Consider the following 15,785-nt stretch of genomic DNA (forward strand, 5'->3'; position numbering starts at 1 on the left):
TTATTTCTCCCAGTGGGTGTTTCATAAAGAGGCAACAGCTTATGTGGCTATTCCTCAGTCTCTCTGGCTGTTCTGCACATATGATCCCAAGGATAGATTGGAGAAACCTGTTTTTCTTTTTCTCTTTGTCTCCTGTCCTCCATCTCATCTCTTACTTCGATGGTCTGAGTTTCTACTGAAACCAGAGTAGTCTGAGGCCGTACTGAAACAGGAGTTGTTTGGACCTCCACGTGGGCAGTTTGAATTTCAATTTGGATTTCCACTGAGACCAAGGCAACCCTTCTGGGGGGGGGTTCTCTGGCTTTCAGTTTGCTCAACTTGGAGCCCCAGGTACGGGGGCAAAGTAGAAGGACAGGAGGGAGCTGAAGGTTTCACACCCAAATCTATACCCTTAGGACATAAGTCTGGCATATTTCACAGAGAGAAAAAGGGCAACACATATGCTACTTCTACCCATTTCCCTTGTTCCTTACAGAACCGGTCTAATTGTAGAACAGTATTATACTTAAGAGACCCTCCAACTGGCCACCGTTAGCCGTCCTCCAATGGATACCGTGGCCATGCAGTATCACATAGGAATACCAGGTGTGTCTTCTTTAAGCCCTGGGGATCAAATCTATCCCAGTTTTTCAGGATACAGTTCAAAGGATTGAGGCTGGAATTGTTAGCTCCCATCTGTAAGAGAGAAAAAAAGCGACCAGCACCATTTTTCTACCAGACACGTTCCTCCCTGCTCTAGATGAGGGTGTAGACAGACGTTACACCAAAAGCTTTTCCTTCCTGGTCAGACTTAGTCTTTCCCTTACCGACGCAGGTGCTGTACTCGTCCCTTCTGGTTCTGCCACCGAGATGGGGTGGGGATGTATCAGGGGTAGACTTGATAGCATCTCTACTTGACGTCCAGCTCTTCACCTTTAACCTTGCTTGCCTCTGATGTCACCCGTGGTGAATCAGAGTAACCTTCTGGAATGCCTCCCAAGCTAAGACTACTGGAGAAACATTCGTCACCTGCGTGCCTGTGCACGACACTCTTTCCTGACCACAATAAGACTGACACGAACATAAAACTGAGTTGTTCTTTCCAAGCGTCACCGCACCAGTATAACTGCCTCCTCTGATCCACTAAGAGCCGGCGTTACCAAAGGAAAAAAAAACCCCATCGCAGTCCCAATCTGAGTAACCTTTAACCTCAGAGATGTTTTGGGATCTAGAGCTCCATCTAGCTTCCCAACTTTCGATTCCTAGCAAGGCTAGGCGCCTTCTTGACTACCAATTCAAGTTTGGGACCTAAGCCACAGTACATAATAACAGTATAGGCCACAAGTCCCTTCAAAGTCTATGATCTGATAGATTAGGTTAGTACTTCTAATTCCCAAGGAGTTATGAAATGGTCAAAGAGACCAAAAAGTTTGACCAAGAAAGGAGAGTTTGGTCCACAAGCTTTGCCCATTTCTGGTTGGTTCCTGAAGGAGACATTGGGTGCCTCTTGGCATTGGCCGGTCGGTATAACCCCCAACAGGTTTCTGCCATAAGCTGTATGAGATCACCGTAGAACCACAGAGCAGGGCTCCTTATTTGCTTCACATAGGGCATGCCATTCATTCATACAAGCACACCACAGAGTTAATAAAGCACAGCAGAAAATGTGTTCACTAAGAGAACAAAGAACTAAAGCTCCAAGCATCCTTACCTTGTCCTGAAGAATCCTGGACGAGCCCCCAAGATGAAAGGTTGTTGTTGAATCACGCGAATATACCGGGATTCTTCATCCCCGGAGGAGAAGAATTCAATCCGGGGCCAGAGACGAGGCTTGATCACTCAGAGCTTTTGTATAATAAAGTTTTATTAAAGTATAAAGGAGATAGAGAAAGCTTCTGACATAGACATCAGAAGGGGGCAGAAAGAGTACCCGCTTGCTAGTGTTAACAATGAAGTTATATAATCCAAAGAATGTCTGGAGGTTGTAAAGACCTCATCAGACCTACTCCCATAATTTACATTTTAAGATAACACTGTCCTCAGGCAAGAAACATCCTTGTAAAGACCAGGTCTACTCCCGTAATTTACATTTTAAGATAACAAAAGGTTTAATCCAAAGACTGTCCTTAGGCAGGATACATTATTGTTATATAATCCTAAGGAATGTGGAGAAAGAAAAAAAAAAAGTTTGTCTTTCTTCCTCCTTGAGAATTCCAGATCCCTCTCTCCTTGGGGATCCCTGGACTCCCTATCAACCTGCCTAGGAAATGACTCTCTCAACATGGTTACCAATCATGTGTCATGTCCTTAAAACTCCCTCATCAGAAAGGAAAGAGAGGTTTTCTCTTTCTATCTCCAGCAAAAAAGAAAACAGAAATTACCCCCCGCTCAACATTCTCAAGGAAGAAATCCAGTTGGTCTGGTTAGCCATGAGGTTATCTGTGGGACAAGCCCTTTGCATATTGACATGGCATATTGGCTAGATTTCAGTTGGGTGCCCAGCCCTGAGTTTACAGAGGTAGATATATTACTAGAAGGAGGAATGATAGAGAGATTGTCACGATATTCAGAACTATGGATACCCACAAGATTATGTTTAAATTGTGAATTCCATTTGTCCTGTATGTCTTGATATAAAAATGCTTGAGGACCAGCCCTTTCCCACCCAAGCCATTTTAGTTCTGTTGTTAAACCTGCTACAGATTTAACACAGCTTTGACCATATGTCAGAGATCCTATAGACCAGTGGTCTCCAACCTTTTTGGTACTAGGGACCAGTTTCATGAAAGACAGTTTTTCCATGGACCAGGGAGGGTAGGGTGGTTTTGAGATGGTTCAAGCTCATTAAATTTATTGTGTACTTACTTCTTTTATTATTATGTTGTGACTATATAATGAAATAATTATACAACTCTCCATACTGCAGAATCAGTGGGAGCCCTGAGCTTGTTTTTCTGCAACTAGATAGTCTCTTTTTGTGATGACGGGAGAGACTGACACGTGAAGTGTGCTGTTTATGTCCAATCTACTCTGCACTCACATTTTGGTTGCTGTCACTGCAGAAAACCCTGCTTCCCAAAGATAGCTTGTTGAATATGGAAGCAGACTTTTCAGTCCTTTGTGGCAATCTCAGGATATTCTGTCTTTAATCTAGAACATATAGAGATTTGAAATTGTCTCAAAAATACTTTTTAGATCATCATCATTTACAATCTAAAGAAGGTGATCCTCTCTTATAACAGATAAAGTCGATTCACCTGGCTTATTTGCAAATGGATCACAGATCCATTCCTTTCCATTTCAAGAGTGTTGTGTGGTTGGGAAGTAATGCTCAAATTCTTTCGAAAGCTGAGATAGGTGATCACACACCAACCAGGATGAGGAAGGCCCTGGCTCAGTCTCTTTCAAAATCTCTGTTAATATTTGAAACATGTCAAAACCCCAGTGTTCACTTGTTACCTCCATAATTCCAGTTTGGCATTGAATTCAGTCACTTTATCTGCTGACTTAAACACAGTTGTCCTTCTCCCCCAAAGTGATAGATAGATTGAGTTCATTGAGCAGGTTGAGTATGTCACACAGGTAAGCAAGGTCTGCAATCCCTTCTGTGTCACTGAAAGGTGCTGCCAGAAATATCTGGAGCATCTCTTGTACCTCAAAAACTCTGGCCAGTGATGTACCTTTAGAAAGCCTTCTCACATTTTTGTGCATAAGAAATGTGTGTGCTCTGCATACATCTCTTCACAGAACTGCATGAACAGACATGAGCTAAGGGCATGCACTGTAATGTAGTTGATCATTTAGTCACATCCTGCAAACACTGTTAAGTTCAGGTGACACTTTTCAGCTAGCCAGCATTTCTCTATGGTAACAGTGTATATCAACTCGCATTTAAAAGCGATCTCTTTGACCCAAGTAGTGAAACAAGAAAGCCATCCAGTCATGGCAACCACTGTGTGCACAGACCAGCACAAAATGACTAATTCAGTTTTCCTGATATGTAATTTCAAAGACTTAAATAGTTCTGTAGCTGTGGTATTGGTTGGCAACAAAAGTGCACACAACATATCCTTGTGCACATCCTCGTGAAAATATAGCTCATAGAAACAAGCATTGTTGCCTTTTTGTCAACATCAGTAGACTTGTTAAGTTGGGTTGCATACCACGGTGCCTCATTAATATTTCCTACAATTGTGTCTCAATATCCTCTGCTGTTTCACCAATTCATCTAGCTTTCACCAATTCCAAAAAGAGGGAAAGGTGCCACCTTTTGAACTGCAGCCTCTCCTAAAAGTTCATGAAAGCTGTCCTCAGCACCAGGCAGGATTGATTCTTCAGTAAGAGTGAAGGACTTTTTAACTTTAGCAATGATGTTCACCACTAAGAATGATGTTCTCAGTGCAGGCACATTTGATGAAGTTGTGGCCATCACTAATTGCTTCTGTTCTTCATGTTCACGTATTTCCTTTTGAAAAACTCCAAAGGCTTGTGTTTCAATGCAGGGTGCTTGTTTTCCATGTGACAACAGTTGTGACAGTTTCATGGCTTCATTGCATAACTGGTTGCAAATATATGTGTTGCAATTAACCTGTAATTGAAGTAGAACTCTTGATATTTTATCTTAATTGAAGTTTTCTTTTGTTGGCAGTCTTAGACTGTTTTGCTGTCGCATCATTGAGTCTCTCCCCCTTATCAAAGAAGCTCTGACTCTGTTTGTTTTTTACTCATTTTGGCTAAAGTTAGCTTGTGGGCTTACCAAAACTGTGACAGAGACAAATATGCAGTGCAGGAAAGAGGCACTGATGGAAGTAATGGACAGGCCTTGTGCACGCTAAAATTAGCTAAGATTCTGCCTTAAAGCCTGTCACGAGATGCAGCTGTGCAACTGAAGTACCAACTCATGTGCTACTGTACGGCCTGCCAACAGATGCAGCTTGTCACTTGCCACTTATTGAAAGGGTCTTGATATGAGTCTGCAAGCAATTGGCTTATTACAGACCCTCTGCTGTCAACCTCTCTGCTAATGATAATCGTACTTGCAGGTGCTCCCCAGTGCTAGCGTCGTTACTTCAGCTCCACCTCAGATCATAAGGTATTAGATTCTGATAAGGAGTGCTCAACCTAGATACCTCACATGAGCAGTTCACAGTAGGTTTCATGCTTCTATGAAAATCTAATGCTGCTGCTAATCTGACAGGAGGTGGAGATCATCAGATGGCAATGTGAGTGATGAGAAGTGGCTCTAAATACCCATCAAGCTTCTCTTCCTCGCCCATTGCTCACCTCTTGTTCTGTGGCCTGGTTCCTAATAGGCCATAGATCAGGGGTTGGGGACTCCTGCTGTAGAGCATATAATAATTTATAGTTTGCACAGATACAGATATCCCCCATGATCCATGAGGTTTATTTGGAAATGAATCATCAAGTCCAAGATTGAATTTCTCCTTAGATGTTGTTTTGTCAATGGCTGACTTCATTAACTCATCATAATATATTAAATGTTCATCCATGTTGTGGCAAACATACATGTATCTATCTTTACAAATAATATCCTATTGCATGTAATACCAGATATTGTTTATCCATTCATTAGGTGGTATACATTTTCTTCCTCCCACCCCTAAAACCTTTAATTATTACCTTTTTATGAATAATGGTGTTATACCATTAGTAACTAAGTTTTCATGTGGACATATGTTTTCATTTATCCTGGATAGATAACTATGAGTAGAATTTCTGGGTTATGTGGTAACTTTGTGGTTGTACCATTTTACATTCTCACCAGCAATATATGAGAATTCCAGTTTCTGTACATCCTTTACATCACTTGTTATTGTTCTTTTAGTTGTAGTATTGAACAATTTGAGATCAGTAAACAAGTGCAGATAGAGGTCTTATGACATCTCCCCCATGTTTGTAAGCTCTGTGTCTGGCCTAGTGGTCCTGTGCCTGAAAGGCATTCACTGAACACCTGTTCAAAACAAAAAGTTTTTTGTTGTTTTTAATTGAAAGGTAACTGCTTTACAGAATTTTGTAGTTTTCTGTCATGCATCAACAAGAATCAGCCATAGGTATACCCATGTCCCCTCCTCCTGGATCTCCCCCTCATCTTCCTCCCCACCTCACCCTTCAGCCTTTGGCAGAGTCCATGTTTGAGCTCCCTGAGTCATACAGCAAATTCTCATTGGCTATCTATTTTACATATGGTATTGTGAATTTCTATGTTACTTTCTCCATACATCTCCCCTTCTCCCTTCTCTCCTCCCATTGTATCCATAGGTCTGTTCTCTATGTGTGTTTCTCCATTGCTGCACTGAAAATAAATTCATCAGTGCCATCTTTTCAGAGAGATTCCATATATATATATGTGTCAGTATACAATATTTATATTCCTCTTTCTGAGTTACTTCACTCTGCATAATAGGCTCTAGTTTCGTCCACCTCATTAGAACAGATTCAAATCTATTCCTTTTCATGGCTGAGTATTGGAGAAGGAAATGGAAACCCACTCCAGTGTTCTTGCCTGGAGAATCCCAGGGATGGGGGAGCCTGGTGGGCTGTCGTCTCTGGGGTCGCACAGAGTCAGACATGTCTGAAGCAACTTAGCAGCAGCAGCAGCATTAGTCCATTGTATATATGTGTGCCACAGCTTCTCTATCCATTTATATGTCGATGTACATCCAGGTTGCCTCCATGTTCTCGCTATTGTAAACAGTGCTGCAATGAACATTTGGGTACGTGTGTCTTTTTCAGGTTTTATTTCCTCAGGGTATATGCCTAGGAGTGGGATTCCTGGGTCATATGGTGGTTTTATGCCTGGCTTTTTAAGGAGTCTCCATACTGTCTTCCATAATGACTGTATCAGTTTACATTACAAGGGTTGGGGATTTTTTTCCCCGGGACTTGGAAGCGACGAACCTGAAAGAAGGACACTTGGACAGTCTCTTGCAAGGACTGACAAGTTTATTTTTGCAGTCAAGCCCTTTTATAGAAGTAGGAACAAAGAGCTTAGAGTACAGCCAGCAGAGCATGTACGGGTTAACACCTTATCAGTAAAAATATTTTAAGGACAGCGTGCTCTATCTAAGTGACCCATGTGCTTATCCCATAACCCGTTTTTTCAAGCAACATCCTTAATATTTATTATTAAATCTTGGCGCTGGGCATAACCAAAGGCAGGAGATGTTTTTCTGTCCGAGCACACCAAGCCAGGGTATTTCTGGCCCTTCGCCATTTTCCCAAGGACTTCCTCCAACCGGCAATTTTGTACTGGGCTTCCCAGCAACAAGAATGTTCCCCTCTCTCCATACCCTCTCCAGCATCCATTATTTTTAGGCTTTTTGATGATGGCCACTCTGACTGGTGTGAGGTGGTAACTTCTTGTAGTTTTGATTTGCATTTGTCCAATAATGAGTGACGTTGAGCATCTTTTCATGTGCCTATTACTCATCTGTATGTCTTCTTTGGAGAAATGTCTCTTCAGGACCCTTTCCCAGTTTTTGATTAGGTTGTTTGCTTTTCTGGTATTCAGTTGTATGAGCTGCTTGTATATTTTAGAAATGAATTATTTATCAGTTGTTTCCTTTAATATTATTTTCTCCCATTCTAAGAGTTGTCTTTTCACTTTGTAGTTTCCTTTGCTGTGCAAAGGCTTTTAAGTTTAATTAGGCTGCACTTGTTTACTTTTGTTTGTATTTCCATTATTCTAGGAGGTGGGTAGGAGATCTTGCTTTGATTTATGTCATCGAGTGCTCTGCCTATGTTCTCTTCTAAGAGTTTAATAGTTTCTGCTATAAAACTCCTAGAGGAGAATATAGGCAAAACACTCTCCGACATACATCACAGCAGGGTCCTTTATGACCCACCTCCCAGAATATTGGAAATAAAAGCAAAACTAAACAAATGGGACCTAATTAGACTTAAAAGCTTCTGCACAACAAAGGAAACTATTAGCAAGGTGAAAAGGCAGCCTTCAGAATGGGAGAAAATAATAGCAAATGAAGCAACCGACAAACAACTAATCTCAAAAATATACAAGCAACTCCTACAGCTCAACTCCAGAAAAATAAATGACCCAATCAAACAATGGGCCAAAGAACTAAATAGACATTTCTCCAAAGAAGACATACATATGGCTAACAAACACATGAAAAGATGCTCAACATCACTCATTATCAGAGAAATGCAAATCAAAACCACTATGAGGTAAGATTTCACGCCAGTCAGAATGGCTGCGATCCAAAAGTCTACTAGCAATAAATGCTGGAGAGGGTGTGGAGAAAAGGGAACCCTCTTACACTGTTGGTGGGAATGCAAACTAGTACAGCCACTATGGAGAACAGTGTGGAGATTCCTTAATACACTGGAAATAGAACTGCCTTATGATCCAGCAATCCCACTGCTGGGCATACACACTGAGGAAACCAGAAGGGAAAGAGACACGTGTACCCCAATGTTCATCACAGCACTGTTTATAATAGCCAGGGCATGGAGGCAACCTAGATGCCCATCAGCAGATGAATGGATAAGAAAGCAGTGGTACATATACACAATGGAGTATTACTCAGCCATTAAAAAGAATACATTTGAATCAGTTCTAACGAGGTGGATGAAACTGGAGCCTATTATACAGAGTGAAGTAAGCCAGAAAGAAAAACATCAATACAGTATACTAACACATATATATGGAATTTAGAAAGATGGTAACAATAACCCTGTGTACGAGACAGCAAAAGAGACACTGATGTATAGATCAGTCTTATGGACTCTGTGGGAGAGGGAGAGGGTGGGGAGATTTGGGAGAATGGCATTGAAACATGTATAATAACATGTATGAAACGAGTTGCAGTCCAGGTTTGATGCACGATACTGGATGCTTGGGCCTGGTGCACTGGGACAACCCAGAGGGATGGTATGGGGAGGGAGGAGGGAGGAGGGTTCAGGATGGGGAACACAGGTATACCTGTGGCGGATTCATTTCGATATTTGGCAAAACTAATACAATATTGTAAAGTTTAAAAATAAGATTAAAAAAAAGAGTTAAATAGTTTCTGGTCTTACATTTAGGTATTTAATCCACTTTGAGTTTATCCTTATGTTTGGTCTTAGGTAGTGTTCTAATTTCATTCTTTTGCATGTAGCTGTCCAGTTTTTCCAGCACCACTTATGGAAGTGGCTGTCTTTGCCCCATTGTATATTCTTGCTTCCCTTGTCAAAAAGTAGGTACCCATAGGTGGGTAGGTTCATCTCTGGGTTCTATATCTTGTTCCATTGTTCTATATTTCTGTTTTTTTGTGCCAGTACCACACTGTCTTGATTACTGTAGCTTTGTAGTTTAGTCTGAAGTCAGGAAGGTTGATTCCTCCAGCTCCATTCTCCTTTCTGAAGACTGTTTTGGATATTCAGGGTCTTTTATGTCTCCATATGAATTGTGAATTTTTTGTTCTAGTTCTGTGAAAAGTGCCATTGGTAATTTGATAGGGATTGCATTGAATCTGTTGATTGCACTTAGTAGTATAGTCATTTCAAAACAATTGGAGTTTTATTTTTATTTGTTTTAGTTTTTACAAAATACTCTCACAAATTCTGAGGCTGACAGTAACCCTGTTGGAAGCAGGATGAGTGAGGCATCTAGAGCTCTGGTCCCTTGGCTCCAGAGCCAGTCCTCTGAACAGTGTAACATTGGATTTGAACATTTCTTCTAAATATCATAGTGGTGTATGTTCAGAAAAGAATGCTAGAAGTTTCAAAAAATCTTAATTAAAAAAAAAAATACAGCAGAAGCTGTAGGGACTGAGTGTTTGGAGACACTAATTATGGTCTTGAGACAGTTTTGGGGACCAGACAGAACAGTCTGGGGAAATGTGACAAGAGAAGTCACTAGACTTCCAACTTCAGCAAGCAATTTATTCATCTTTGAAGTAGAACTAGTATCTGAACATTTATAGGGATGGAGAAATGTAGAGAATTTCAAAGAGAACTGGAAATCAAGTGAGGAGTGATTATTTAGGTTGTTTGATTCCATTATCTGAGAAAGAGTTAACACCAGAAAGATGGGTAATTGGAAATTGACAATTTTCAGCTTTGTCTTCCTTTTTTCAATAGAAAACTTCAAACATGCATGAAATATCAAAAAAATAGTATAATAAACCACCAGCATGCCCATCAATAGAAAATTATCAACAGTTTGCCATTCTTATATGTTTGAGTTATAAAAAACATTTGAATATATTAAAGTTTTCTTTAAAATTAATTTCTCCTTCAGCTTTATTGAGGTATAATTGATGATCAAAAATTATATGTATTTAGATGTACAACTTGGTGACTTGACATACATATACATTGTGAAATGCTCATCATACCAAGCCAATCAATATCTATCACTTCACGTCTTAATAATTTAATTTTTTCTCTGTTGTATGTTGAGAACTCCCAAACTCTACTCTCTCAGCAAATGAAAAGGGCACAATACTGTACTGTCAACTGTAACCAAATTGCTGTACACTATTTCTGCAGGACATAATCATATTGCATAACTGAAGCTAAAAGTCATTATTAATAACACCATTTTAGCCAAGGTACATGGGAAATTATCAAAGAATAATGAGATGATCTTATTATAAGCACCACAAATTTTGATCTTTCTTCATTTAGAATGAAAGGGAAGAGAAGCTGCTGAGCTGGTAAGATGACCACACAAATAACTTATCACTTATGAGTGGGAGCCCAAGATTTCATTCTCAGTCCTACAGTATTGATTCATTCAGATAGCATATTCCAGACACTTTTCACACACTGACCATACAACAGTGAGACAGTCATGCTGGACTTGGACTTGAATCCAAATCAAAATTCATCATTTACTGATTCAAAGATCTTGGAGAATGCTGTCCTTGAGCCTCATCTTTCTCATCTGTAAAACAGAGATAATATCTTCTTGAATAGGGTATTGTGGGAGTTAAAAGTGAATTAAGTTTCCCACAAATGAACATAACTTGTATTCTGTAACATATTGCCACTATTTCTCCACTAGGCAGGCCCTGAGCTCATGATGAAAGAAATCATAAGGCAAACTCTCTGTCCCAAATTCCTCTTCAAAGAGGGCAGCAAAAAGCTCACAGAGGTCCCTCCACAATGTAACCTGTGAGATGCAAGACATCTTACATGTTGTGGTGATCTCCAATGAATTCATGTTTCAAAATCATTTGAAGTTGTCTAATATTCTGTTACTTTTTTTTTTAAGTCTTATAGCTCTACAAACATAATCTGTGCTAAACCCTGTTGTTGGCCATCATCAAATATTTGGTGCCCAGTTTGTATTGGCCAAACTAAGGCCTTGTGCCCAATGTACACTGAGGTGATATGAACTGAAATGTTGGCGTTCTGAGTAGAGAAAGGTTTATTGCAAGGGCCAAGCAAGGAGTAAGGATGCTCATGCTCAGAAGGCTGGAACTCCCCAGTGGATTTCAGGGGAGGTTTTTTAAAGGCAGACTAGGTGAGAGAGTGGAGAGTACTTGATTTAGCTCATGCACTATTCTCTGCTTGATGTTGAGGAGCACGGTAATGCAACAGGGGTTATCATCATAAATCCTTAGGTTCCAGTTTATCATGGTCATCATGCAGTTAACTTCTTCCACCTGGTGGACTTTTTAGCATCTGCAAACAACTCGGGAATGTGCACCAAACATATTATCTGTAGCCTTCTGGGAAGAACTGAAGATTCTGTGACTGCAGTATAGCTAATCTATTGATAAAGTTTTTTTGTTTGTTTGTTTGTTTTGTTTTCTTTTAATGTGTTCACATTTTTCCAGTCATTAATTCTTGAGCCAGCCTTTTGTGATTCAGATGAGGCCTTGGAGACTGAAGATTTTCTACAAACAGGAGGCAGGCAGAGGGCATGGGGTGGGGGTAGGATCTATCCCAGGAAGGCCCCACTGGGTTCTGCTTCATTACAGTTGGAGAACTTCCCACAGCGCCCTTGTTTGGTCTTGATGAGGGCAGAGGGCCCAGAGAGGAGGCTACTATCTCCTTCTGCCAGCTTTTTCCAGGTTTCCTCTGTAGCCCATGGGGAGCCTCTGAGCAGCAGAGATGGGCGGGGCCCGAGCCTCCTGTCTCCACCTTCTGGGTGAATGCCTGGGCTCAGAGCAGGAACTTCCGCAGAGTTTGTGGCCAGGTGCACTCCTGGGAGCTGGGCTGGTTCTGCCTCACAGTCAGCCTGCTCCCTTTATCAAAGAGCTGATAACTTTGCCTCCCACTTGTGTGAGGCTTCTGGAAGCACCTACCTGGGTGTCTCTTGGTCCTGCAGCCCCACACGTGGCACGCTGCATCCATCCTATGCCTGTGGCAGCACCTGCACAGAGCAGGTGCCTCAGAGGTGGACCCTGAAGGCTGCTCAGTCTTGGGAGGTGGACCTGGTGCACAAAGGGCGCTCCACTCTCAGAAGCAGGTGTTCTCAGGCTCCGGCCCAGTGGATCTGTGAGGCAGCCAGTCCCCAGCATCCCCGCCAGAGCCTCCAGGAGCAGCAGGAGCCCCACCGCCACCTGAGCAGGGAGACACCGGTCTGTGTCCGCCTTGGCCGGCAAGATGCTGCCTGTGTCTGCGGAGGTGAAGACCAGCCCACTACAGAAGGCGAATTTCTGCTCACGCCTGTTTGTCTGGTGAGTGCCCAGTCTGAGCTGTGACGTTCCACGGTGGGTGCAACACTGTCGGCTTCTGTTGCGGACCAAGGGACAAAGCGAGGGAGCGTGCCTGGGAGCCTGAGGCCAGTGGGGTTGTGAGGTTGGGAGGGGTGGGTTTCGGAGGGGTACCAAGGGACCTGGTGTCAGGGGTACTGAGTCTCCCTGCCTTGCTACTCTCCGCCCAGCCAGCCACGTCACCTGAGAGCTGATGCAGCAGGAGCAGAAGGCAAGGAGGTTGCTCAGGGAGAGTCACTGCCCAGCAGGAGAAGGGACTGGGCTCCCTAATCTCCACCTTATCCAGTAGCCTCAGAACCACTCAGGAATTCGCTGTCAGTTCTGAAATAAGCTGCAACTCCCCTCCTGGCCCCCCCAAGCAAGCAGCTTGTGAACAATTTTCTTTATCTATTTAGTGCCCTGCATCTTTGCCATCTTCCAATAACGTCCCCACCTTTTCCCATGTTCCTTAGGTGAACATTTGAGTTCCAACTGCCCTGGGCTCCTTCTTTCCCCTTGTCTATGACTATGTCTTTCTTTCTGTCCCTCCTTCACTCCCTGTGTGGTCCCGTATCTTCTGGTACCTAGTTTTGGCCAATTTCATGTGTGTACAAAACACTATTGTTTTTTATGAAATGAACGGGGACATTATTCTGGAACATGTGTTGCTTTTGCCTGGGACACAAGCCAGGAGTAGAGTGTGTATTTGACCACAGCCCCTGGCCCTATTGTGAATATCTCCACTTCTACCTTTGAGAACCAAACCCTGGGGATGTGGTCCCTGAAACATGTGGGGTCTTATCCAGATCTCTATCCTTCAGAGAAGGAGTGCATGCAGGTCTTGATGCAGGTGGTCCTACCCAGGAGTCCTTTGGTTCTGAAACCACTGACAGGTCCATGAGCTGGGAGGAAACACAGAGATGAAAAGCACTGCAGAGAGCTGAAGTTCTTAATTGAAGTCTTCATCTAGTAGCTGGGACTACAGATATGCAGGCCTGAACCTTTGGATTTTAATCCCACTTGGGTGATTATTAGGTCTTTTGTTTCTGGACCCTAACCCATTTATCTTTTCCACAAATTCTGATACTTCTTTCATTGGACAGCCTAGGGGATTCCCAGGGGGATGGCAGCTCTTATGCTTGTTTTGATGGTGGTATATTCAGTGCATGTAGCTACATCCCTTGGCTATTTGATTGCCCTTTAGGAAAGAGGGACCTAGAAGAAGGAATATGTGTGTGGTTACCATAAATAATAGCAAAGTAGACAAATATCTCTTTAACATCAAGTAGGGCAAGAAACTCTCAAAGCACATTCTGTTTGTTGACTTTGAAAATGTGTGTGCATAGAAATGGAAGGTGAAGACTTCCATTTTCATTGGTACCCATTTCCAGTTTTCCTGCTGGGGAGGAAGGAACTATTACCACTTATTTCATGCTTGAAGACTCTGAAGCATAGAGGTTGAGTAAGTTGCTTACCATCACACAGCTAGTAAGCAGTGGAGTGGGATCTCAAACCAGGAAGTCTGGTTCTGGGATCCGTGTTTCTTGTGTATGTAACTGCTGTGCTTCTCATGGAGTTGGTTGCCTGGAATTGTGCCAGGGGCCTAGCATAGCATGAGACCCCTTATCATGATGGGGAGGTTCTTTCTCACTCAGATTCCCACAACCAATAAGTAAACTGATGGTGAGACTGGTAGAGCACAAGCTTTGCTCAGTGACCAAAGAATGGAAAGTGGAGACTTAGTTTGCAAGTCAACCTCTCAGCCCAACTGGGTATATAGGAGGGTTGAAGTAAAAAGAAGGGAATCAGGTTAAGAGAGGGAGGAATATTCATGGCTAACCCAATAATGCAGTGTGATTTGGACCTGAAATTAAGGTAGCACTCCTTTTTAGTCCTTGTTTGAGCTCTTTGCTTTGTTGTCATAGCCATTGTCAACTGTAGTGGTCCTGGTTGGTGTTGGGGATTTTCTCCCTAGGACTTGGAAGTGACGAACCTGAAAGAATGACACTCGGACAGTCTCTTGCAAGGACTGACAAGTTTATTTCTGCAGTCAAGCCTTTTTATAGAAGCAGGAACAAAGAGCTTAAAGTATACAGCCAGCAGAGCACATATGGGGTTAACACATAATCAGTAAAAACATTTCAAGGACAGCGTGCTCTAAGTGACTCATGTGCTTATCCCACAACCCTTTTTCTCAAGTAACATCCCTATTCATTATTAAATCTTGGCACTGAGCATAACCAAAGGCAGTAGATGTTTTTCTGTCCACAGTACACAAAGCCGAGTGCTTCTGGCCCTTCGCCATTTTCCCAAGGACTTTCTCCTAATACGGCTATTTTGTACTATGCTTCCCAACATAGCCTCCTTTTGTTTTTAATTTAAGCATGGTGGCTGCTAGTTGGACTCCATTGTGGGAGGCATGGAGTCTTGAGTAGAGACTTCTGTATCCTATAAGCAATGACAAAAAGAGCAGGGTGATTAATACATATATAAAAATATTGCTTCCTGAAAGCCAAGCTCTAGGGTCTAGAGACAATAGGGTTTTGGTTAAAGTATCATAGAATTGAGTGCTATACAATTCCTTAGGTACCCTAACTTGAAAATTAGCAACTTGTTGTTTCAAAAAATTGATGTCTAAACTTGAGTTATCTGTGAGATCCTGCAAATGCACCTTAACTTTATCCCAAGGATATTCAGTGCTATTATAGAGCATGTTAGTCAGACAAAAAGAAGTAAAATTCCAGTGACAGCATATACGTGTTCAGAAAGTCAGTTGCTGCATTTGATCTCCTAAGTAGATAACCACAGTTTGTAAGTCATTAATTCATGTTTGTTCTATTTGAGCTTGTCAAGTCCACAGATCATGAGAGTCTTTGTGCCAAGCAGTGATAAAATCATGATTTTATATAGAATTATGTAAAGCCATACCAGACAAAGTTCCTACAGTCACAATGGAGATAAGGCTTAAGATGCCTGCAATAATCCACCCAATGATGCGCTTAGATCGCCTAAGCCCAGTTTTCAACAATACAGAAAGAAATACAGAATCAGTCCAAGGTTCAGTTAAGTTTACGGGAAGCCATAACTCAGATCTTTGTTTAACTAGCACAATGCTAACATTGTGATATGAAATGG

General features: G+C 42.0%; 1 protein-coding gene across 2 annotated transcripts in view; it reads left to right on the forward strand.

Annotated features, from left to right (window-relative positions):
- Positions 1–12,119: 12,119 nt before the first annotated feature.
- LOC132342101 (ATP-binding cassette sub-family C member 4-like) overlaps positions 12,120–15,785 on the forward strand; it is a 168,041-nt gene continuing 164,375 nt past the window's right edge. For both annotated transcript variants that reach the window (XM_015473885.3, XM_010810912.4), the window contains exon 1: positions 12,120–12,635. In XM_015473885.3, the coding sequence (XP_015329371.2) occupies positions 12,562–12,635 (74 nt within the window). In that variant the 5' untranslated portion in view covers positions 12,120–12,561. The remainder of the gene's footprint in view (positions 12,636–15,785) is intronic.

The sequence above is a fragment of the Bos taurus genome, unplaced genomic scaffold (genome assembly GCF_002263795.3).
Source record: "Bos taurus isolate L1 Dominette 01449 registration number 42190680 breed Hereford unplaced genomic scaffold, ARS-UCD2.0 Leftover_ScbfJmS_1899, whole genome shotgun sequence".
NCBI lineage: Eukaryota > Metazoa > Chordata > Mammalia > Artiodactyla > Bovidae > Bos > Bos taurus.